General features: G+C 40.9%; 1 protein-coding gene across 3 annotated transcripts in view; it reads left to right on the top strand.

Moving 5' to 3' along the window:
• The window catches only part of ctbp2l (C-terminal binding protein 2, like), a 164,025-nt gene that overhangs the window by 54,455 nt on the left and 85,196 nt on the right, over positions 1-24,374 (top strand). For all 3 annotated transcript variants that reach the window (XM_057826303.1, XM_057826300.1, XM_057826301.1), the window contains exon 2: positions 23,186-23,377. In XM_057826303.1, the coding sequence (XP_057682286.1) occupies positions 23,320-23,377 (58 nt within the window). In that variant the 5' untranslated portion in view covers positions 23,186-23,319. The remainder of the gene's footprint in view (positions 1-23,185; positions 23,378-24,374) is intronic.

Raw genomic sequence — 24,374 nt, forward strand, 5'->3', positions numbered from 1 at the left:
TCCCAGCTCTGCATATTTCTGCTGGCCAGCCGAAGTGGATCGAGTGGTCCTAGACAACAACTATTAACTTTTCCGTCAGATACCCTAAGAATTCTGTTCAAGTCATCCACTGGTGAATGAATGATAAAGGGGAAGTTCAGAATTTATGACATCAGGCTTAATCCTCAAGTTAGCGAGGGTTTAATTCAGGGGCGTAGGTTTGCATAAGGACAGTAGGGACATACCACTAGTAACTTTTCAGGATGCTCAAATTGTCCCCACCAACTTTTAAGCAACCTTATTTGCATTATATAAATATTTCAGCTTTATAGGTAATTTAGATTGTCTTCCCATATGTTGTAATGATAGGATAGACCCTACCACAGGGGTCCCCAACCTTTTTTGCACCACGGACCGGTGTTATTTGGGTCTTTTTTTTCACGGTGTTCTGACAAATTTTGCAACCCATCAAAAATTGCAACGATGCGGTTCTGCGCATGCGCGTAACGTTAAACATAGCCGCAAAATGCGCAAATGCAGCGATTCCAAAGTAAACACTACAAACTTTCTTGATAGAAAGGAATATTAACTTACGGTTGATCATGGAAGGACTTGTAGAAAAGTTCTCCTCAGATTCATCCTGCCATGTAAGCTTCACACAACAGCTGCACACCGCGCTCACCATTAACGACTTCGCCTTGTCGTTAAACATTAATTAAGAAGCCCGCTTCACAAAGATACGATGTTGGAAATTATAATAAGGTTTTCAACGCTCTTGTCGCGATGTCAGGATATTCCAGAATGACTTTAATCCAGAACCTCGGTAGAGTTATTGTCTCAAATGTACGTTTAATAAGGTCACCGTCATTTGCGATCTCTCTGTTTATTCACAAACGGGTCACGAATCCACTCCTTCGCAGTTCGTGGGTCTTCGAGGTTGTAGGCTCGTCAGGTGCCCTTTTCGCCGTAAAAATATCCTTTTCGCCGTAAAAATATTTCCAAAGACGTCTGTTTTCCTGTTATCTCCGCTCGTGTGGGGGCTAATTATTTCCGGGAACAAATGTGCTGCGCCGCGGCCTAGTAATACGCTATTATCGAGGACAAGCGCACATAGATATATTATATACACAAACAAGATGTACTGCTAGCAGTCCAATCGATGGACTTCTATGACAACATTTTAATCTATCCCGTAGTATTATATCTAGAGTAGACAGAGATATTGGTGTGTTAAGCAGGGGCACAGGGGTAATTCGGCCAGAATGCGGTCGTTATCAAATCATTTTTTTCTTTGCGGCCCGGTCGCAAATGCGCCACGGACCGGTACCGGACCGCGGCCCGGCAGATGGGGACCCCTGCCCTACCATTTAGAACTGAAACGGATACTCGAGTAACTCGAGTTTAAAAACTGACACGAGTAATTTTAATCACCTCGAGGAATCGTTTAATTTTGCCAGCTCTAAGCATCACCTTTTGCCCGACTACTTTTAATGTGGGACAACGCGCTGACATCATGTGCATAGAGGAAGAAGCAATAAATACCTGACTGCAGCCGACAGCCGCTAAAAACTACGCCCGCATGACGGTGGTAGCTGGTAGCCTCTGATGCTACGGTGGTAGCAGGTAGCGGCCGATGCGTCTCATAGATATCATTTATATATAACATGATGCGGAATGACAGACTTGGCGGCGTTAGTAAACGGCCGCCATCTTAAAGCAGTACTTCTAGACTTCTCAACGCTAATAAATAAGATTAACGTTACTGTCACTCGCTCACGTAACGTTAGCCCTGTGGAGAGCTAGGTTTCTATTCATTATGACCACTGTCGATGCGTGGCTAACGTGTCTTACAGACAGGCGTTATTTAATCTGTGAAAACATAGCTCTGTAGAATGATGAGGGTGTAAAATAAAAACTTAATTATGCTAACTGTCAATTTTAGCTAAGTAGTCATTGCTGGATAAAACACCAAATAGCACTGGTCCCTAATGTGCTCCAATACAGCAGGTATCATACATTTATTTTGAACACTGCAAAAACTCAAAATCCTATCAGGACTTACAGTTTACACTGACTTAAAACTTAACTAGAACTTAAAAATAGCTTGACACAAATGGAAAATCAATTGAAACATGCAGGAAAAACACCTAACATTTAAGTGATGTTTGTTATCAAGCTTAATTACATTTTTAGGTAAGAAATATACATATATTTTTATAAGAACTAGAAGTTTTTTGAGTGAAAGCAATGAATTAATCTTTTTTTTTATTCTAGTCACATCTGAGAGGCAATTGTTGGTTGTTTTCAACAATGTACATCGAAAATAAAGACATTGATTGACTGAAAATAGTTCAATATTAGATGAAATGTCTTGTTTTCTCATGTATATTTATAGTTGCTCTTTAACTAGGAAAAAATGTTTTATCCGATTACTCGGTTAATCGATAGAATTTTCAGTCGATTACTCAATTACTAAAATATTCGATAGCTGCAGCCCTCTGCCCTATTCAGACTTACATTTATCCCTTTTCACTTGCTGAATGTGCCGGTCCATTTCCCCCCGTCAAACGAACATTTGGTTGGCTGATGACTTGGTGCCCCCCGTCCCGCCACAAAGACACACACACATACTCACACAGCCCTAACAGATTCATGTCGACAACATGCCGCCTCCTCCGCCCCCTTCAGAGAGGAGGGATGATAGAAGTTTTGTTTCGGCCAGCAGCAGCCACTGTAAGTCATGTAAAAAGACATCAATGTTGTGTAAGTGGGGGAAGCACCACTAATTTTGCTACAGAAAGTTCGACCCTCGTCAGAGTTAGCATCACATTAAACTTGCGAACTTGCAAAACTACTGCGGTCAGGCCAGCCTCCACAAGAAACAACGAAGTCAAGCTAGCCATTCCATATTTGGATCATTGTTTGCATTATGTGCATGACGGTAATATCTACCCTACCAATGTTGAGACCAAACCTACGCCCTAGGTTCAATTTGTCGGTGAAATTGATTTAAAAACAAATTCAGTGTAGTTTGTTATTTATTTGTTAGTTTCAGGGCTCCGGAGTTGCTAAGCTAGTGCAAGTCAATTGGGATGACTTCGCATGCTAATAAAAAAAAACAACATATGCACTCACGAAAATCATCGATGACCCATGAAATCAATAGTGTTGGGTAAAACTTACCACTGCATGTCAATAATTGCAGTATGAACAGCCACATTTGTAATCCAGCAGCTGTGCAGAGGAGCACAGTGGCGTGATAGCACATTGTTTTTTTTTCACCGCTGATTTTTTATGTCGTAGCCAGCAGCAAGTAACCAGTTTATACTGTTCTCGTGTACTCACCTCTGATTTTTTATGTCGTAGCCAGCAGCAAGTAACCAGTTTATAATGTTCTCGTGTACTCACCTCTGATAAACGGACACGGGACTTAGCAAAACACTAGGGACTTTTTCCAATTAACACGACTTGAACCTACTGCTGGACAAATGAAAGACTAGCAGCAACGAACTATCTCTCTTCCCCTCTCGCTCTAAAAAATAACTTGCGCACAGAAGCGCGACCGCCAGGTCCCTGCGTGTCTCATACACAAATTTATTTTCCAGTCTTTTGAAAAGGAGTAAATCTCTCACTCGGTAACCGGCAGCATCCATCATAGCGTTGTGCTTGCGTCCGTTGAAGGTGTCCGGGCGGCAGACGTGTCTTGAATTTCGTTCCGCTACGAGCGGCTGTCATTAAGTTATTAGAGAAAATCATCGTTTGTGAGCCTTTAAGAATCGTAATCGAATCGTCTCGTGTCGAATAGCGATGAATCCAATAAGCGATTTTTTTGGAACTCCCTTAATACAAACTGCACGAAATTTGTTGAAATCAACTCCACCAACTAATTAAACCCCCGCTAACCCGAAGATTAAACCTCATGTCAAAAATTCTGAGTAAGTACGTCTTCATAATAACCTCCAAACAATTCAATTAAAAACAAAGATTTACGATAGAAAAGATTCACCCTGACAGCACAAGCAACGGATTTCCTGGAACAAATTGTCTTCGTCTGTTAAATAACTAGCCACATTTAGTCGAGGGTTATGAACTTGCCTCGGTATTCCGATTGCCAAATTAAAGGAGTAAAGCCCACATGGAAACAGCCTTGAACTATCCTTCTAAGCATTCTTAGCAGCCCTGTACACTGCTTGCACTCTGGACTCTATCAGCACATTGTTTGAATTGGCCTCCTACCAATGCAAAGCTTGTGTACTGCAACACAGGCTGTCTCAACCATCCCGCAAAGAGTTTGGGGGCACATTCCAGGGGGATGTGGCCGGGGTAGAGTGAAAGCACCTCACTTTCTGGAGTGGGAATCTCTGAATCACCTTTTCCTGGAAGGACCCAAAGGGATCTGAGCTGCAATCAAACGACAGGGCTGAAACTGGCCTCTCACTGTTTGGGTAGAAGGTAGCGCCACACCTTCCCCGTACTCATCTGGTTGGCACGCTGCAGGCATTTCTTTCCTGTTCTGGGATTCATTTATTTATTTATTTTTGCTCTGGCTCCTGCTCCGTACAGATAAACCTCACTTGTTGGAACTTAGCGAGAGTATTGATTGGATGTAAATAGCACTCGGTGGTATCTTTCTAAATGTAATTATCGTTCCTGATGGTGTAACTTCTGCAAATGGGAAGCATTTTTTGGAGGTGTGTGTGTGGGGGGGTGAAGCTAATTATAATTGCATCAAGCTGTCACCTGCCCACGCGTATAGCGGACCTCACTCGGAGCATGGAAATCACACTTTACGGTGCCCGCGGGTGGAGAGGAGCCGGGCATGTAAAATGTGGGATATTAATAGATGAGCTGGGATGGTGTTGCCGGGTGACCACACCTTCCTGTTTTCTCCTTCTTTGTTTTGGGACAGCACTGACAGATTTGCCTCTGGAAGAACTCCAGTATCTGAACCAGGGGAAAATGACCTCCATTGTTCAAATTGTGCTTAGAGTGCAGGAATACCTCAACTGAGAATTTGAGGGTTTGAGACCAAGTCAAGGCATATTTTTCAGGAATCGAGACCAAGTAAACACAAAGTCTAGTAGGGAGCTAAGTCAAAACTGAAACTTAAAGGATTCAAGACCAAGTTAAGCCCGAGTCTGAGGGATTGATACCAATTCAAGAACGGGACTTGGATTGGGTTGAGACTAGAGCTGGGAGTCTTTGGGCACCTAACGATTCGATTACGATTATGATTCAGAGGCTCCGATTTGGTTAAAAAACGATTATTGATGCACCCTCCTCCTTTTTTTTTTTTTTTTTTTTTTTTAATGTTTTGTACATTAGTTCCAAAATTGTTCAAAAATCCTCTCAGGCTATACCAAACTACTATTTCAGTATCAAGTTAACATATAACAGTAAAAAGATATATAAAAAAAAATAACAGTAAATAAAATACTCCAGTCCCCATTCAGTATCAGCTGCTTTAAACTACATTCAATTAATTTAATGTTGTGAATCAACTGTTACAGTTGTTAAAATTGCTCCCGTTATTCCAAAATTTCCCTTCTGTCTACTTTTGTCAAAGTTTTAAAACTATTTCATCATTTAAAGATAGATTCAAGACAAGATTCTGCCGATTTAGGAGTATTTTAGATAAAAAGTTAATTAGGTTCGCTACAACAGAGCCTTCTAGAGAAGTCACTGCTTTAGTACTGCTTTAAGATGGCAGCTGTTTACTAACGCCGGAAAGTCTGTCATTTCGCATCTCTGTTCAATAATACATGTTCTAACACCGCCGTTGTCCGTCATTTTGCATCTAGTTCTACATATATGATATCTACTGTAGCCGTATGTTTGTAGCAACTAGCAACTGGGCGTTGTTTGTAGCGGCTGTCGGCCACAGTCAGGTATGATTGTTTTTTTATCTAGCGGCATGAGTTGAACATGATATTTACTCTCGGTCCGTTCCTCATTGCGTCCCAAAGACCGCGCTGACTGTGTTTTACTTCTGTTTTACCTGGTATAATTCAATAATCGGAATTTGGATGTTTGTGAATAGTTCTCGAATCTTCCACGGCCGAATCGCGAATAATTTAAGAATCGGAAATTTCGCACCCCTCTAGTTGAGACCAAGTCATGATTAAGACTTTTAAGAATCTGAAGATTAGAGGCAGTGAAGTTTTTCAACCTTTTTAGAGCTACGGCACACTTTTTTCATTAAAAAAAATTCCAAGGCATGCCACCTGCAAAGAACGTAATTATATTTTTACTAACTCAGTGTGACACCAGGGCTTCTGTATTGGAGTAGGTATCACCCTTGAAAAGTTAATCACACTGTGTTCAGATTGTCTTTAAATTCTAGCTCAATGGTTCTTAACCTTGTTCGAGCTACCGAACCTCACCAGTTTCGTATGCGCATTCACCGAACCCTACTTTAGCTTTACCATACCTACTTTACCCTACTTTTTTTTCCAATTCAAGACATCGTTTTTCTCCTGGTGCACAAGATGAACCGTGCAGAACAAAACCAACATAGTGCATACATACCTGCTTTGCCATTAGGTACGCAACTTCATATGATGCTGTGAGGTCTGGTGAATCTGGCTCCCTTCACCTTGAATTCAGCAAGCTTTGTGTTCTTATATTCCCCATCTTCATGCAGCTTATTGAAGTGTTCCTTTGGTTTTGCTGGTGCTAGGCTAGATTTGCTTAATTTGGCATTGCAAATCACGCAGATAGGACGCTGACTCCCGTCCGGTTCTGTGACACATGAGAATCCTTACTGTACATATCCGTCCGACCACTTATCTTTTTTTTTTTGCTTGACATAGTTAGTATGGATTTAAATATGTAGAAAATAATTAGCCTGGTACACCAGACTCACCGTTGTTCCAGCTATTGAGTCTGGCCACCATTCAGCAGATAAAATTTCCAGGGTGTAGCAAGCCACAGCACACAGACAGCAGAGTGGACTAATCAGGGACGGGCGGACTTGACGTTAGACTTATTCAACATAGCTAGCGCGAGACAGACTGTTGTCAATGACTAGTGTCGATGTGTTTTTGGTCATTTAAGACTGATTTTACAGTTGATTGGAACATATTCTTGGCTCTCCTGTTCGCCATGTGTGTTGTTGTGGAGACGACTTCCGACCGAAAAGTGTCGTTGCTCGTTAAGAACACCTCACGCAAATAAACGAAACTGATTGGACGGTTGATTTTGTGCTTGCTCGAGAGGCCGTTAATGGACTGGGTCCCAGACTATTCTCACAATGTTTGAAAAATACAGGGAGAACATCTGGCCGTGCCGGGCAAGAAAGTAATTACACGACATACTACAATGACATTCACACGTTGAATCACTCCTTAGTGCACTAAATTCCTTGCAGCACTGTTTGGCCAAGCAATGTGACATGATCATCTGCAGCCAGTGATAGCCAGACGGGGCATGCCATTGTGTATAGACATGATGAGTCGGTGTGTCTTGACCTCAGCGGCAGAGGCTCCTACGGACCCCTAGGGATCGATCGAACCCAGGTTAAGAAGCACTGTTCTAGCATAAATCCCAATGAAAGTTGTTTTTTTTGCTTATTGTCTTACGCCATAGACTCTCTGAAAGGAAATGGTCTTTGCTTCGTTTTGACTGTGATTCATTGAATTTTGTCCAGTTCCGAGTTGGCATCTTTCCTTTTTAAAAACCTTTACCATCTCTGTCACTGTTAAATTTTCGCTAGCTAGCCGCTACCGCTAGCCCCAATGCGACTCCTACCTCTTATGCATCACTAAACAAAGTCATTAGCCACCTACTGACACCTATTGATATGGAAGAGTATTGCATGATTACCTGTCCTGTTCAGCTACTTGACACGCAGAATGGAAATCTGAGTGTCCGATTGGTCTGAGCAATTTTACTGTTGTGATCATTCAACGTGTCTCGTTTATTAGGAGAAAGCAGCGAAACAGGAAGGGGTTATGGGAGGACAGAAGAAAATAGAAAAGGAGAGAGAGACAGAAGAAGCACAAACAACAACAAGAAATACATTGAAAGCCTGCACTAACTATGAATATGAAAGTGCTTTCGTTACCTAGTTATATTTCTGATTGATACCATGTGTGGGGCCTGATGACTAAGGAGAAAGAGGAGGGGGGCATTCAGAAAGATAAGTGATTTGGAGGGGTGGAGTGTACACAAATCAGCCATGTGTGCTGTAGATCCCAGTATTTGTGTGAGTCCCCTTGTGAGTGTATGTTGGCATCCTATTCTATGCTGCCTGATCGTTAAACCTGTCATCAAGTCTTTCTACTTGAGTGTGTCTAATTTAGAGGTGGGAATCTTTGGGCGCCTAACGATTCGATTATGATTCCGAGGCTCCAATTCGATTATAAATCGATTATTGATGCATCCCCCCCTCTTTTAATGTTTTGTACTTTAGTTCCAAAATTGTTCAAAACTCCTCTCAGGCTAAGCCAAACTACTATTTCAGTATCATGTTAATAAGAGTTTATAACAGTAAATAAAATACTCAGGTCCTCATTCTGTATCAGCAGCTTTAAACTGCTTTCAATTATTTAATGTTGTGAATCAACCGTAAAATTGCTCCTGTTATTCCATAATTTCCCTTCTGTCTACTTGCGACAAATGCAAAGTTTTTAAACTGTTTCATCATTTAAAGGTAGATTCAAGTCAAGATTTTGCCGATTTAGGAGAATTTTAGGTAAAAAGTTAATTAGGTTCGCTACAACAGAGCCTTCTAGATAAGTCTACTGCTTTAAGATGGCGGCTGTTTACTAACGCCGGCAAGTTTGTCTTTTACATATCTAGTTCTCTAATACATGTTCTGACGCCGCCGTCGTCTGTCATTTCGCATCTAGTTCTACATATATGTGATATCTACCGTAGCCGTATGTTTGTAGCAACTAGCAACTGGGCGATGTTTGTCGGCCGCAGTCAGTTATAATTGTTTTTTTTATCTAGCGGCATGAGTTAAACATGATATTTACTCTCGGTCCCAGAGGTTGCGCTAGACTTTTTCGTTGTCTGTCATTTTGACTGACAGGGTCATAAAAATCCGGTCATAATCTATTTTTACCCGTCACTTAAATTTTTAAAATGATAATAAAGACATATTCAATAGTATTTAGTTTTCATTCATTTTTAATTAATATTCTGTCCCAACAAGCTTAACAGAGAATCCACACCGTGCCATCACACATCAAGCAGATGAATATGTCACTTTTTCTCGGCAATGACAAAAACAGCTGACTGTGGCCCTAGTAGGTAGGCTACATATGGAACAATGAAATTAACAGTTCACCTGCTGTGGCCTGAACGCAGTCTCTTACCTTCCTCCTTGCTGCCGCTTGCTCGCTCAGTAGTTGCCGAGGGCTGATTGCTTGTCTGTCCTTCATCCTCCACTGCATCAGTCCCTCTTTTTTCACCTCTTTTATCAACACCATCGTCGTTTTGGGGCTTTTTGAAGAAACTTCGGACACTCAGTTGCCTTGACATTTTTCCGAGTAAGGCCAACAATGTCATGCATCAAGAGAGACAATAGCTAATTAATATGCTCACTCGCCACCCTGTGGTCTTGGGTGTGAATTGCAACCTGTCAAAATGACAGATGGACTTCAGTTTTTTCCGTCACCGTTTTAAAAAACTGGTCAACGACGGAAAATATTCGGTTAACGCGACCCCTGCTCGGTCCATTCCTTATTGCATCCCGAAGACCGCGCTGGCTGTGTTTTAGTTCCGCTTTACCTGGTACGATTCGATAATAGGAATTTGGATGTTTGTGAATGGTTCTAGAATCTTCCATGACCGAATCGCAAATAATCTAAAAATCGGAAATTTTGCACGCCTCTAGTCTAATTGCACCTAGTCATGCGTGAATCCCATCAGACGTGATAGTATTGCAGACGAGTGAAAAAGGGTGGTCCTCCGGGCCATTCTGCGCCCCCATGAACCAGCCTTCAGGGATGGGATGAGGGGATGTGCATCCACCCCCCCAATGAACAAATGTTCATCTAGCGTTATCGATGACAGACAATCATAATTATAACTGCAGTCACGAGTGACACTGAATGGTTTTGAGATCAAGTAAAGACTAAAACTCGGAGGGCATAAGACCAAGTCGAGACCTAGTCTTAAAGAAGGTGAGACAGACTAACAGGAAAAATCTTTGACTATAGTTTATTATTTCTTTCAAGCGTCCCAATTTTCTTACATCCGACAGAGACGCATTTGATCTGCTCTTGAGCTTTAGAAGAGGCTGGCATCGGCATCTCTGCAGAGTCCTGCTGAGCTTTTCAACAAACTCTGTCGCACAATGTCGGATTACTGTAATAGTTGCTGTGCTTCTAAATTTCTCTGTCATCCTTCTTGGGTGCAAGGAAACTGCTGAGCGTTATCTAATGTCATCTTTTTAAAGTGCTCTTCATATTTTCTTCAGAGTTTGTAGTGCCGATTTAGGATTCTTATGTTTGTGTGTCTAACAGATGAAACTTGAAGCAGTTTGATCATTTAGCGCATATAATAAATGGTCCTTCAATTCACATTTTTAATCATCTTGAAAAGTGTTTCCTCAGAAAAAAGCTGCTCATATTTTTGTAGAACATAAGTTGACTGATGATTGATTGCATTCATTCTGTGTGGTTGCCATATTTTTCTGGGCGTTATTTGACTGTTAATCATTTGCTCTTGTGTAATACGCAACCCATTGAACTGCTCCGTGTGAAAGATCTTCCCCCTCTAATCCGACATCATTTTAATCTTTAGAGAGCTTTAAACTGTCAAATTAGTGTAGTGTCAAGATGAACAATAAAATGCCCGCTTCTGCCGCCGACAGTTCTACTGCTGCTGCTGTTGCAGATTTCGTCTCCGTTTAACTGCCAAATATATTGACGTTAAATCATCCAAAAAGCGCTATCAGTGGTAAAAGTTGGCGCATAAAAGACATCGGAAGTTGTTCATTTCAGCATTCAGGTTTAGAATTTCCCTTGTTAATCTTTATTGACAACTTTTGGAAACCTTCAGTCCCCACGGTGTGGTTTAGTTCTATTTCTAAGAGCTAATGAAAATACTGTTTCGAACGAAAATGCCGTAGAAGGTTGCATAGATTTTTTACACCTATCCATCACTTTAGCATCAGATGGAGTAAATCTTAGCCACGCGACACTTGACTGACACTGGTGGAGATTTATTGCTATTGGCGCATCCCCAGTCACCTTCCATCACGAGATTCATTGGAAAACCCTTCCGTCTCCTCCTAACCGGCTCCTGTGGCTTAATGTCAGCTAATTAATTGTGGCCAATTAGCCCTGGATGCGTTTGAGGGTGAAATTGATGACTGCTTGTCTCTGAGTGACTTCCTTGGGTGTTTTACCAACCGAGCCTAGGCCTCACACGGGAAGCAGGTGGCCGTGACCTTTTGAATAATTCAGTCACATCCAGAGACGCCCGCTGAGCCTTATTCTCCCATGGATGGTCTTCGGAACAGACTAGTCCAGGTTCATTTGGATCTGTCTGTATTTGCTTCACGGTTGGAAGATCGATGGCAACAACAAGGATAGATCAAGTCTGCTTCAGGTTTACTAGACTTAGGGTTTACGGCTTTAAGATGATGTTTTGGGTTTTTTTTACATTTCCAAATCAGATTATCCTACAGGCCCGGATCTAGGTTTACCCACCAGAGTGGGCACTAAGAAATCTTGAGGGGGCACCCCCAATGCAGGCTTTTTTTTTTTTACCCTCTGCATTTCTCCGGGCTTGGGACCGGCGCAAGTAGGACACTGGCTTGTGTCCCGTTGAGGTTGCATTAATTTTTGGGGGTTTATTTTTTTGTTTTTCTTTTGTTTTTTTTTGTTTTTTTTTTCATTCATCTACAGTGCCCTCCATAATTATTGGCACCCCTGAAAAAGATGTGTTTTTTAGCTTCTAATAATTTATTTTTAATTCAAATAATATGGGACCTTAATGGAAAAAAAGAGAAAAATCCAACCTTCAATACAAGTGCATTCATTCAGTGGGGAAAATCCCACATAAAGAAATAATTATTTGACATAAAAAAATGTGTGTTACAATTATTAGCACCCCTGGTGTTAATACTTTGTACAACCCCCTTTTGCCAACAAAACAAGGTCTAGGAACTGAACAAATACTCTAAGTGGGTCTGGCGTGCCACGAAAGATGCGCATGCTGAAAAGCACCTCATACCCACTGTGAAGTATGGGGGTGGGTCAGTGATGCTGTGGAGCTGTTTCGCTTCCAAAGGCCCTGGGAACCTTGTTAGGATGCATGGCATCATGAATGCTTTGAAATACCAGGACATTTTAAATCAAAATCTGTTGCCCTCTGCCCAAAAGCTGAAGATGGGTCGTCATTGGGTCTTTCAGCAAGACAATGACCCTAAACATATGGCCAAATCTACACAGAAATGGTTCACCAGACACAAAATCAAGCTCCTCCCATGGCCATCTCAGTCCCCAGACCTTGTTTTGTTGGCAAAAGGGGGTTGTACAAAGTATTAACACCAGGGGTGCTAATAATTGTGACACACATTATTGGATGTCAAATATTTTTTTCTTTATGTGGGATTTTTTCCCCACTGAATGAATGCACTTGTATTGAAGGTTGGATTTTTCTCTTTTTTTCCATTAAGGTCCCATATTATTTGAATTGAAAAAAATATATTAGAAACTAAAAAACATATCTTTTTCAGGGGTGCCAATAATTATGGAGGGCAATGTATCTACTTATTCTCGCAGTTGGTGTGATGTCACGATGACGTCATCTCGCATAGCAACGTGTCGCCATTTTGAGGTGGGGGCACGCACAAATAAACATCCATAGATAAACGTTGTCTGAATTTCATATATTTCAGCTGTGTTTTGCGTCTTTTTTTCATAAAAACGTCTTAAACATGACTTATTATAAACACGAGTCACTGCCGACGACGCGAGGAGGCGATACAACTTAAAATTTGCGTGAATCGGCCTGCAAATCTGCCCATACAAAGTCGCAGCTGATAGCTGGATAAACAATCCAAAGGAATTGCCTGCAGTGGAGTTCGGAAACATCTACAACTACCTCATAAAGTCACCCAGTAAGTTGACCTTTATCAATTACGTGGAATATGTACTGTGTGGAACTAAGAAAACTGGTAGTATATACGGAGTGATTATTTCTGCCGTAACCGGTAATTCGCCTCCAAGCGTTATTTAGCCGTGAACACGTCACGGCAAAATAACCCATTCCCACCAGGCCAATAATATACCGATTGACCGATCAGAGCAGTTCACGGCAAAAGAAAAATAACGCTTTGTGAGTTGTCGGTTACGGTAATAAAAACCACTGCCTAGTCTAATGAATCCTAGCAGCTAATTGGGGCAAAAAAAATCGATTAAAGTTTACTCACCATTAATAAAATGTCTGCTGCAAACGTAAATGTGCCTGGATTTAGGTTCCCACAGGCAAGAACAGTCTTTTACTGTTCCTCGATTGATTGCTTTCAGCTTGTCCTTTTCTTCTCACGAGGAAGAATGAAGAACTTCAAATGCGGCTCCGAACTCTTCCTTGTGTTACAACCCGCAACACGGCAACTTTTAGTCATTCCGACGAAAAAAAAGACCGCAAATAAGACAAAAGTTCTTTGCGTTTGTACTACAATGCACGACAGAGCAACTGCTTGTGACTCGTGTTTTGCCCCCATTTCAATATAGCGACGCTTTGTTGTGGCTGGTGACGTCATTAATGCACGGATGTCCGACTGCGAGAATGTGTCTGGAGGAGAAGCGCGCGGATAACAAACGAGGTTGGAAAAACAGCTTGATTTGGTGATTGGTTGTTCGGCGTGGTTTCGGCCAACAGTAACCGTTAATCCTGCAATAAAAAAGTAGGTGAGACCAACTCTCCGTGCGTTGTCTATATCCAGTGCGGTGCTACAATAGATATTCCAGACATTTTGATTGGGTGGGCACGACTCATGTCTGGGTGGGCCATGCCCCCCCCCCCCCCCCCCCCATACATCCGGCCCTGTTGTCCTTGGTTCTTCATTTTCTTGTTTGAGTCTAAATCTAAGGGGCCATTTACATGGTGACTCTCCGAGAAGACGAAAAATTTCATGTTTGCATTTATATGGTTCCGTCTCCATTTGAACAATGTCACAATTCCGCATTAAAACGATGTGGTATTCATGCCAGCCCTAGGGGGCAGTGCAGATTTACAAGGCGACAGCGAATAATGCACTTTGACCGCCTCAGCCCGGAAGACAACATGCCCGGATTGCCCGCCCACTCCAAGCAATGGCATTTTCTTTTGTTCAAAAAGGCACAAAAATCGAAACATTCAACATATTTACATTAAAAATATTATAAAAACAGTAAATTAAAGTCGACATAATTGCTGCTTTTAATGTTTAGTAGCACCACTGCGCACGCCCAATGTGACGTGTACGAGTGATGACGTTATCGGGGTGGTCCCGCGCCGCAGGAGCTTTGGATATGCATGCGGAGCAAGCCCCCACAATCCAATTCTTCCACTTTGGAAGCAAGATTTGAATGTTTGCGTCTTTGCCTTCAGTCTTCGCCGACACCATACGAACGCAAGGCCACTCCGCAACACAGTCATTGCGTCTTCGTGTCGCAGAGTTGCCATGTAAACTGCCCCTGAATCTAAAGCCCCAGATCGCAGTTCACCAGCACTCAGTTAAACGACCACAAGCAACAACGGCAATCAATCACTTGTCAAATACTCGTCTGCTACTAATCCATTAATCGACTAATGAGGCCGCTAAGTGTTTGAGCTGGAGGCTAATTGATGCCACCTCTTTCATCACTCTAAGGCGGCCAATTGTTCAACATCTTGAGATTCGGGCTGAATGATATTGGAAAAAACTGACATTGCGACCTATAGAGGGTTTTCCATATACTGTATATTGCGATATTAAAACTAAAAGAATCTTCACCAGATGATTGGGACTTTGGTTGATTCACTATGACCACATGGTATTCATTAGAGATGTCCCGATATGATCACGTGATCAAAAATCGGGCCGATTTTTCAGAGAATCGGGTGAAAAGGATCGGGGTTTATGTTTTTCTGCCCCATGCTCGCAAAGCCTTTCTGCCTCTCTCCTGCTAAGCAGTGCGACCAAACTGTTTTCTTGGTCACCAGTGCAGCTGATATATGGTACTTAAAGTTAACGATGATTGACAGATTTGTAGCTTTGATCTGGCCAGAGATGCCTTGGTAGCGCTACAATCAAAAGCACAAATGTGTTAATCATCGTTAAGCATGGTACTCAATAGACATGTGCCGATTACCAGTTTCAATGTATACCGTGGTATGAAAACATCAAGGTTTCGAAACCGCAAAATTTTTCTGTCATACCGTCCCTAAGGTATTAGCTTTTTTTTTTTATGTCCCAAAAGTGCATGGAGAAATCCCTCACTTGCAGCTGTATGACACAACCCTCCCCTACTGGTTGTTGCTCAGTGCCAGTGAGTCAGCTGTGCTACACGATGGCTGGGGGAGGTGAAACTGCTGAACTTTTTCCCCCATCGAAGAAAACGAAATCGCCGGTATGGGAATACTTCAGCTCCAGAAAACTTACAGACGGCTGCGGCTTTGAGGAGGAGGGCCAACCGACATGTAAAACATGTTTGTGGAGGGTGGCTGCCGAGAAGGCAATACCTTCAATATGATTTAGCAATTGTACAAATTAAAGGTGGGAATCTTGGAGCACCTCACAATTCGATTACGATTCAGAGGCTACGATTCGATTACAAATCGATAATTGGTTCACACTCCTTCCCAGCTATTAGTTGCTAGTTCTCTATACACGTGCTAACACTGCCAAGTCATGTCATTTTGCATCTAGTTCTATATACATGTGATATCTACCGTACCATTATGTGGGCGTAGTTTGTTGCAAGCGGGTGAAGTTTGTAGCAACTGGGCATTGTTTGTATTGGCTGTCGGCGTTTTTTTTTTTTTTATCTAGCGGCACGAGTTGTGGATGTTCCTCATTGCGTCCCGAAGACCGCGCTGATTGTGTTTTATTTACGCTTTACTTAGCGTACTTAAATAATCGGAATATGGATGTTTGTGAATTGTTGTCCAATCTTCAGCGGCCGAATCGCGAATAATCTAGGAATCGGAAATTTCACACACCTTTATGAACATGAATGTTTCCCCTGAGCTACGAGTGTTAACTCCAGCGGGTTTAGTGTGTCTAGCGGTGGTAAAATATATATTTTTTTTCTATCTGGCAACTGTCTAGGTTGAGAAAAAGTGTGTATATAATGTAAACATAATACAAGTCATACACACGTGCTTTTTATGGAAAATAATTCAATTTTTGTTCAGATGGTAATAATGTGGAGCTGTGGCTATGGGCTTAGGCTCTAAAGGACTGCATTTATTTTAATTTTATTCAGAATAGTTAGTTATTTTTTTAAATGTATTCTAACTTAACCTTATACTTATGTTCCAGTTTGCTAATGTTTTGAATAATAAAAATCCTGTCAAATGGAAAAACTTTTTTTTTTTTTTTTTTGTTTGTTTTTCTTCTTCTTTCAAACGCAGATATCTCAAAGTAACACATTTTAGAGCTGTAATTGCAAAACCGTGAAAACGTGATATTTTGGTTTAAGATTATCATACCGTCTATCATACCGTCACATGCCAAGTACACAGTCGGAAGGGTGCTATGGCAACTCATTCATTGTGTAAGTGAGACGCTGTTCTCTGCAGCATGAGCGTCAAAGCCAAAATTAACTTTTTTTTTCAGTATCGGTTCGGGACTCGGTATAGGCAGAATCTCAAAATCAGGTGACTTTGACTCTGGTGCAAAAATATGTGATCGGGACAGCCCTCATATAATACCATTTAATCCAGGCTAAGGGGGTTTATCTGTAAATGATGAAGATTGGTGAAAATAAAAGGGATCCAGGAAGCTATGTCTCTGCACAATTGCTGCTTTTATGAGGAAAAACAAAAGTTTACATTTAAAAAATGAAAAAAACAAAAAACAATTGCAAAACCTGCAATCGGACTATTGCGCATTGCGACGTTCAAATGATATTATTGTGCAAGCCTGCTTGAGATCTAGCTATTTCCAACATTTCACCCAAATATTTGGTGTTTATGATCCTACTGCCGCAAAATCCTTTGACGGTTTGACTATCCAAAAAGCCAAGGTGGTTTTGACCACTGACCAAAGAACCGCAAGTAGGTTTCACCAGCACTCAGTTGCAGTGATCGATCACTTGTCAAGTACCCTTCAGCCGCTAAATCCATTAATCAACTAATGAGGCCGCTAAGTGTTTCGACTCGTGGCTGATTGAAACCATGACTACGCCTCCGAATCCCCCGCTGACAGACAATGGCGGGGCCAGTCGTCCAACATCTGGTTTTCTGATATTGCCAGTCCCGGCATGTTAGACTAACTTACAGAAACTTGCACTTTACTGACAGAAAAAATATCTCTTTTCATCCATCTGCTATGAAATGGAATGAGTTTATCACTAGAAGACATTCAATCCATTTGAACTGGAACATTCATTCATTGGACGTCTATAGCCGTCAGTGGCAGACAATGCCAGGCAACCAGCCAGTTCAAATCGAGGCATTTCACTGTCATTTTTTGTTGATTTTCGGTCATTTCCTTTTCCTTTTGGAGTCATTTATGGGTTACTTCCTTTTGATTTTGGGGCATTTACGGATCACTTCGTGTTGATTTTGGGTTACTGGAAATGCCAACAAGATTGACTTTGAATGCTCTGGTTTCGGTGCCATTGACGGCGGTAGACGTCCAATCCAGTCAAGATGAATTGGATGTCTAGCGCCTTCAATAGCAGCTAACATAGACACTATTCCTTTTAGGCTATAAAGTATCACGATATATCAACTTTACGCAGTCTTTCTCAAATAGTGGTGCACCCCCGCCCCTCTCAGCGGGGTGCAAAGCCATGCCAGGGGGGGGTTGGGGTACGTGTGTGCACATGTGACCTCACGGTACTTTTTTGCTGTGCTAGAATAACGTGTAATTGCACATCCACTCAATGAGTGGCAGTAGCGCTCTCATTTTCAGAGTGTGCGCAGAATTTTTGCATCAAACGAGCACACAGCCAAGAGCACTGGAGATATGAAGAGCTAAAGCGTATATAGCATTTGGCATCACTTTTTAATGCAGTGGGAGAGGGGGAAAGACTGGTATGTTTACTGTGTCTAAAAATGTTTGCAGCAGACATCATGAAGCCAAATCAATTAGGACGTCATTCATATACATTAGACCCTAATCACATTGATAAGCGCTTGATTTTTTTCAGCGGAAACGTGCCGAATATTGCCAACAATCGTCCCGCTTTGTGAGTGCTACATCACTAAACCAGCAAGCACTGGAAGCGTCATATAGGGTGACCGTACAACTCGGCACAAAAAAACCCCCCACACCATAGGGAAGGAGCTGATACTGCCTGCAGCATTAGACATGATCTAGGTCATGCTATACGATACAAGTGCTGCACAAATATGACACTCGTTTTTGTATTATTAATTTTTGTTTGGCATATTGTGCTCTGAGTTAATGTTTCTAATCAATTTGAATTTATTATCGTTTCATTTTATTAAATTCGGTATTTTTCTGTATCAAATGGTCAAAAAATGTGCCCTGCGTGTATGTTTACAGTTTAGATCCATTCCAGTTTTTGCTTCGGTTTCCCTAAAATCCGGTCCTCATTTTACGGCACACCTTTAGCACACTACATTTACATTACCGTCTCCCAATTTACCGAGAGACTTTATCGGTAAAAATGTCAGCTGTGTGGGATCATTTCACCTTAAAGGACGACAAAGACGAAGAAGCAGAGTGCAACATATGCCACAATACAGTCAAGCATGGTGGTAAAGCTGTAAGAAGTTTTAATACAACCAATCTAATCAAGCATTTAGCGAAATACCACAACAAACAATATAAGAAATATGTTAAGAAAACCGAAGACAAAAAGAAAGGTCCTACGCAACTAACACTGGCAGAAACTTTTGCTATGCGTGACAAACTGGCACTTGACAGTCCCAAAGCCAAGGGAATAACAAGAATCATTGCCGAAGAATTCATTCTGGATGACGAGCCATTATCTCTCGAGAGTAAAGACACACCATCCAACACTTAGAACCACGGTCATTACATCCTTGAGCGATTCGGCCGTGGAAGATTTGAGAACAGTTCACAAACATCCAAATTCTGATTATTGAAATATGTCAAGTAAAGCCGAACTAATACACAGCATGGTCTTCGGGACGCAATGAGAAACTGACCGCATTGCGTCCCAAAAGTAAACATAATGCTTGTCATAGACCCGGGTAATGCCAATGCTCAACTCACGGCTTTAGCTCAACTCATGCCGCTGGATAAAAAAACACAAGAATACCTGACTGCTGCTGATAGCCGCTACAAACTACGTCAACATCGTTTTACTGTAGATAATAGATATCATATGTATATACTGTAGAATTAGATGCCAAATGACAGACTTGACGGCGTTAGCGACATTGAAGTATTGAAAACTAGTTGAAAACAGCCGCCATCTTAAAGCAGGAGACTTCCCTAGTAGGCTGTTGTGAACCTTCCAAGCGAACCTAATTAACTTTTTATCTAAAATACTCCTAAATCGACAAAATCATGACTTGAATCTATCTTCAAAACAGTTTTAAAACTTTCACATGTCGAAAGTAGACAGAAGGGAAATTGTGGAAACACGGGAGCAATTTTAACAACTTTAACAGTTGATTCGCAAAATTAAATGAATTGAATGTAGTTTAAAGCTGCTGATACAGAATGGGGTCTTGAGTATTTTATTTACTGTTTTAAAATGTTAACTTGATACTGCAATAGTCGTTTATTTAAACCTGAGAGGCTTTTTATACTTTTTTTGTAACTAATGCACGAAACATTAAAAGCATTGAATAGCTTGGGGGTTTTGTGGGATTTTCCACTGAGGTTGTTTGTCTGTTTTGCTTTTTTAAGACGGTTCACAATATTATTTGCACGTTTTACTGACTGACTAAGCCATTTCTGTTTGTTATTTATAATGTTTTGTGTTTGTCACTGAATAAACAGGTCAGTTTCTTGTTACCAACCGTTGTTATTCAAACTCACCTAATTCAGCTGGATAGTTGTTATCAAGAGTACTAAAACCTTTTTCAACATGAGTCTGACAACTAAGTAAGGAGGCTAAATAACTTTAAACTTTAACACATGCTCAGATAGGCTGGTATCGGTATCGGCCAGTATCGGATCGGAAGAGCAAAACAATATCTGTATCGGATAGGAAGTGCAAAAACCTGGATCGGGACATCCCTAGTGCGAACTGTTTACTTCTTCCTTCCATGGCGTAACAGTAAATCATTGAGAAGTACTGGCTTTTCGATATATTTTCACCCCAACTTGCAACACTTGTATAAAGGACTGGTTGATAATTGACTTTTTTAAAAACCGTTCTTATGGCTCTATTTTGGCTCCTGAATCGATTTTTGTATTGGACTTACTCTGTATCAAGATGCGCAAAACTAGCAAGATAATGTTTTTTTTTCCTTTTCACTGCCATTAGGGTACCTTACCTTGTTGAGAGTGTTTCTTCCCTATTGTAAACAATTGGATAGCTGCATTTTCGGACCGCTTCTCTTGATAGAGGACTTTCAAGACCTCAGGCAAGGACGGTGTTTTATTTGTGCTGCTTGCTTGCTTACACAAGACAAAAATGTCTATGTAGTAGTGGGGAGGAAGGCAGCCTGTGGTACTGAACAAGCAGTTTTTTAGCACAACAATTAATCCTTTTTGTGTGAATTTTTTTTTTTTTTTTGCTGCACTTGCACTGTACTTGTGCCAGCGAGGAGATAAAGAAGCCAGCTTGTCTTGCTTTTCGCTTTTCTCTTGAACAACAAGACATTTGTTGGTGATTGCGCGCGATGCGTGCCGGCGATTAGCGAATAAGATGCGTTTTCACACTGCGGGAATTCCTGTTAAAGTTGTTAAATGGGAAGGAGACGTGCATTGATTCCCTCTAGATTGAGTTAAACTCTGAGTTGCTTTTAACTACCCTCTACTGGGCTCAATGTGTTGTTACATTTTCCTTTTTATTTCAGGTAGTGTTATTTTAGGATTAACTATTTACCTAATTTTCTTCTCTTTTTGGTGGGTCCTTCAAGTGGTTTTTCGTCTTCGCCTGTCTTCGTCTGTACACTGTAGCGCGAACTGAACAAAAAAAAAAAAAAAATCATCCAGCAATAAAAGTACAAAGTATTACTGTAATTTTTGGACTATAAAATGCTACTTTTTCCCCTTATTTTGAATCCTGGGGCTAATAGTCCAGTGCGGCTTATTTGTTATTTATTTGGGTTAGTAGGTAACACTTTATTTGACAGCGGTGTCATAAGACTGCCATAAGACATAATTGTGACATGACACTATCATGGACATTCATGAATGAGTATGACAGATGTCATTAACTCATTCACTCCCAGCCATTTTCAACGGAGCAAGGCCCTTCACTCCCGGCTGTTTTACTGGATTTTGACTGATTTTGCAAGGCCCACAGAAAATTCTGTTTAAAAAAAATAAATAAATAAATAAATATCTTTTTCCGTTCTTTAGAAATAAGCATTAGAAAATAGCTTAGTTTGAGCAATTTTCCAATTTCTGATGAAAAAAACAAATTGAGCTTTTGTGAAAACATACATTTCAAACATAACTTTGACTTATACACAGCTATTTTGTGCTTTAGCTACATCCCAAACATCTGAATAATGTTTTCCTTTCAAAATAAGATAGACAACAAGACAAATAGAGCTTTTGATAGCAAAGTAACAATTTATTTACACATAACTAACTGAATGATGACGCTGTTCTGGCCGCGACAGCCGGTTAAACTTTTCCCTCATCGCTGTCTGCCTCATAAAGATGAATTTTTTTGAGACATTGTCCGCTCACTAGTGGTCCCGGTCGTTCTGCTCGGTCGTCCAGCGCTTGGCATCCTGGGCGTCCTACCGGTTGTTCTGCTCGGTCGTCCGCCCCCTGGCATCCATTTGGTCGTCTTCCGCTGGCGCACGGCCGTGCGGCTTGACCGTTCATTGCCGTTGAATCGTGTTGCGGTTCTTACCGAATGCGCTACTGCCCTCCAGTGGCCAGTTTTATTGCTTCAAAATGGATTTTCAGCTTTGTGCTTTGGAGCTAAATTGAATCACGACCCAGAGATGTATTTTTTGGAAAAACAAAACGTAAAAGACGTCTCAATACATCTTTGGGAGACTGAAACAATTAAAAATAGAACGTATTTATACGTTTTTGGGAGCAAATGAATTAAGTATTATCCGGCAAATAATGTCACTAACTCGATTATTTCTATTCAAAAGTGAGATAATTTGCCAGATGACACAAAATGACATCTGTCATAAACATTCATTAATGCGTGTGGCAGTGTCATGTCATAATTATGATCTCCTTATGACATTTTTATGGCACTACTGTCAAATAAAGTGTTACCAAATACCAGAGCTAGCAATTAATGAAACAACTGGAAAAGTAACTGAAGAAATATTAGCACAGAACATGAATTTTAAAATGTTATTGACATCTGTGGCGCTTCAATGCATGCTAGGAGGCATGTTAGACAACAACAGTGTTGACAGCAGGTGGCAGCAGAGATTGACTGTCTACCCCATGGGAGCGGTGATGGCCAAATGAAGCTTCTTGAAGCAATGAAGCTTTGCTTCCAATTAGTTCAAAGCTTCATGATGGTTCATTTGGTCTTATGGCAGTCTTATGATCCCGCTGTCAAACAAAGTGTTCCCGGTTAAAATGTTTTGATGTAAATATCCCATAATACAGTGACGACATCTGCGGCTTATAGTCCAGTGCGGCTTATCTTTGAACAAATGCCGTTTTCGTGTCAAATTTGGTGCGTGGCGGCTTATAGTCAGGTGCGCCTTACAGTCCAAAAATTACGGTACTGGAAAATTCTATCAAATGTTACACAAATAAACAAATGATTTCACAAAGAAATACTGATTTAAATTGTATAGATAGAAAAAAATGTCTGAAAATATGCTTAACAAATATGTAATCAAGATCTTGATCGATATTACTGATTTTGTTGATAATTGCAGTCAAAATGGCAGTATTTGTGGATTCTAATAAAGTGCAATGTTTTTTTTTCTTTTTCTGCTTCAGGTTTATGTGCCGAGGCGTTATGCCCCGGGGAGCCGTGCCGACAGTGCACTAGAGGCGCCTGAACCTTGTCAGTGGTCGTAAACCCCTAATCGCCACCCCCCCCCCGTTGAGCCCAAACATCCTTTTTGGAGGCCATGTCCCTCACCGACAAACACAAAGTCAAGAGACAGCGGCTGGACCGAATTTGTGAAGGTAAGGAGCCAACACCATCACTACATGCTTTCATCAGTCACGTATGTACATGAACCTATTGATAGAATGTTGTATCTTGGCACCATAGCAAATAATACACAAGTATTACAAAGTATTGCCACAGAAATATTGGAAAACATGAGACAACACAATGAAAAAAAAGCCTAAAAAATGAAATAAAAAAATGTACAAATATTACTAGTAATAACACTATCGGTATATTTGTAATTGATACATAATTAGACTTAATAAGACAAATATTTGACTTAAAGTTGCGATAAAAGCACTTTAAAATGATTTCGCACACTATCGACATCGGTTTTGGGCCAATATGACATCACTGTGTGAGCCATATGTGATATGGCAGTGCCTTATTGGCACGTTGCACTTGCACTTGATCCAAAAAACTGATGTTTGCACTATTATGATTTCAACAAGAAATATTGTGGTGCAATATAGGCACTTTTTCCATAACTTTAGTTGAAGTTGTTCTCTTATTTTTCATATTTGGAAAACCTTGAAGTTGTTACATTTATCATTATTAAAGCATCCAGTGGGGGTTCACAATACAATTAGCGTAATATGTTAAGTTTACGACCGCATATATCTGTACCGGATTTTTGCAGTTGGACAATATTGGTTAAGAAGTCATTATCAAACAACGCTTAGGGTTTCCCCTTGGATTTTTTGAAGCTAGGAGTGGTGGGGTCCATCGGAGTTGTACAGCCTCATGATGTCATGCCACGGCGAAATTGCGTCATATCATGACAAATGGGAATTTTTTTCAATTTTTTTTCCCCATAACAAAGTTCTATTTGAAATATTTCATTAGCCAGGCTAATGTCGTAGCTCTCAGCTACGGTACATGTACATAAAATGCGTAGCTGATTCCACTTACAATACCCTATGTAATAATCCTTTTTTGCTCGTCGCAATAGTACGACTTGCATCTCGTGGTCCTTCTTTTTCCTTTTATTTGGCCCTAATACGTACTATG

The sequence above is a fragment of the Corythoichthys intestinalis genome, chromosome 21 (genome assembly GCF_030265065.1).
Source record: "Corythoichthys intestinalis isolate RoL2023-P3 chromosome 21, ASM3026506v1, whole genome shotgun sequence".
Taxonomy (NCBI): domain Eukaryota; kingdom Metazoa; phylum Chordata; class Actinopteri; order Syngnathiformes; family Syngnathidae; genus Corythoichthys; species Corythoichthys intestinalis.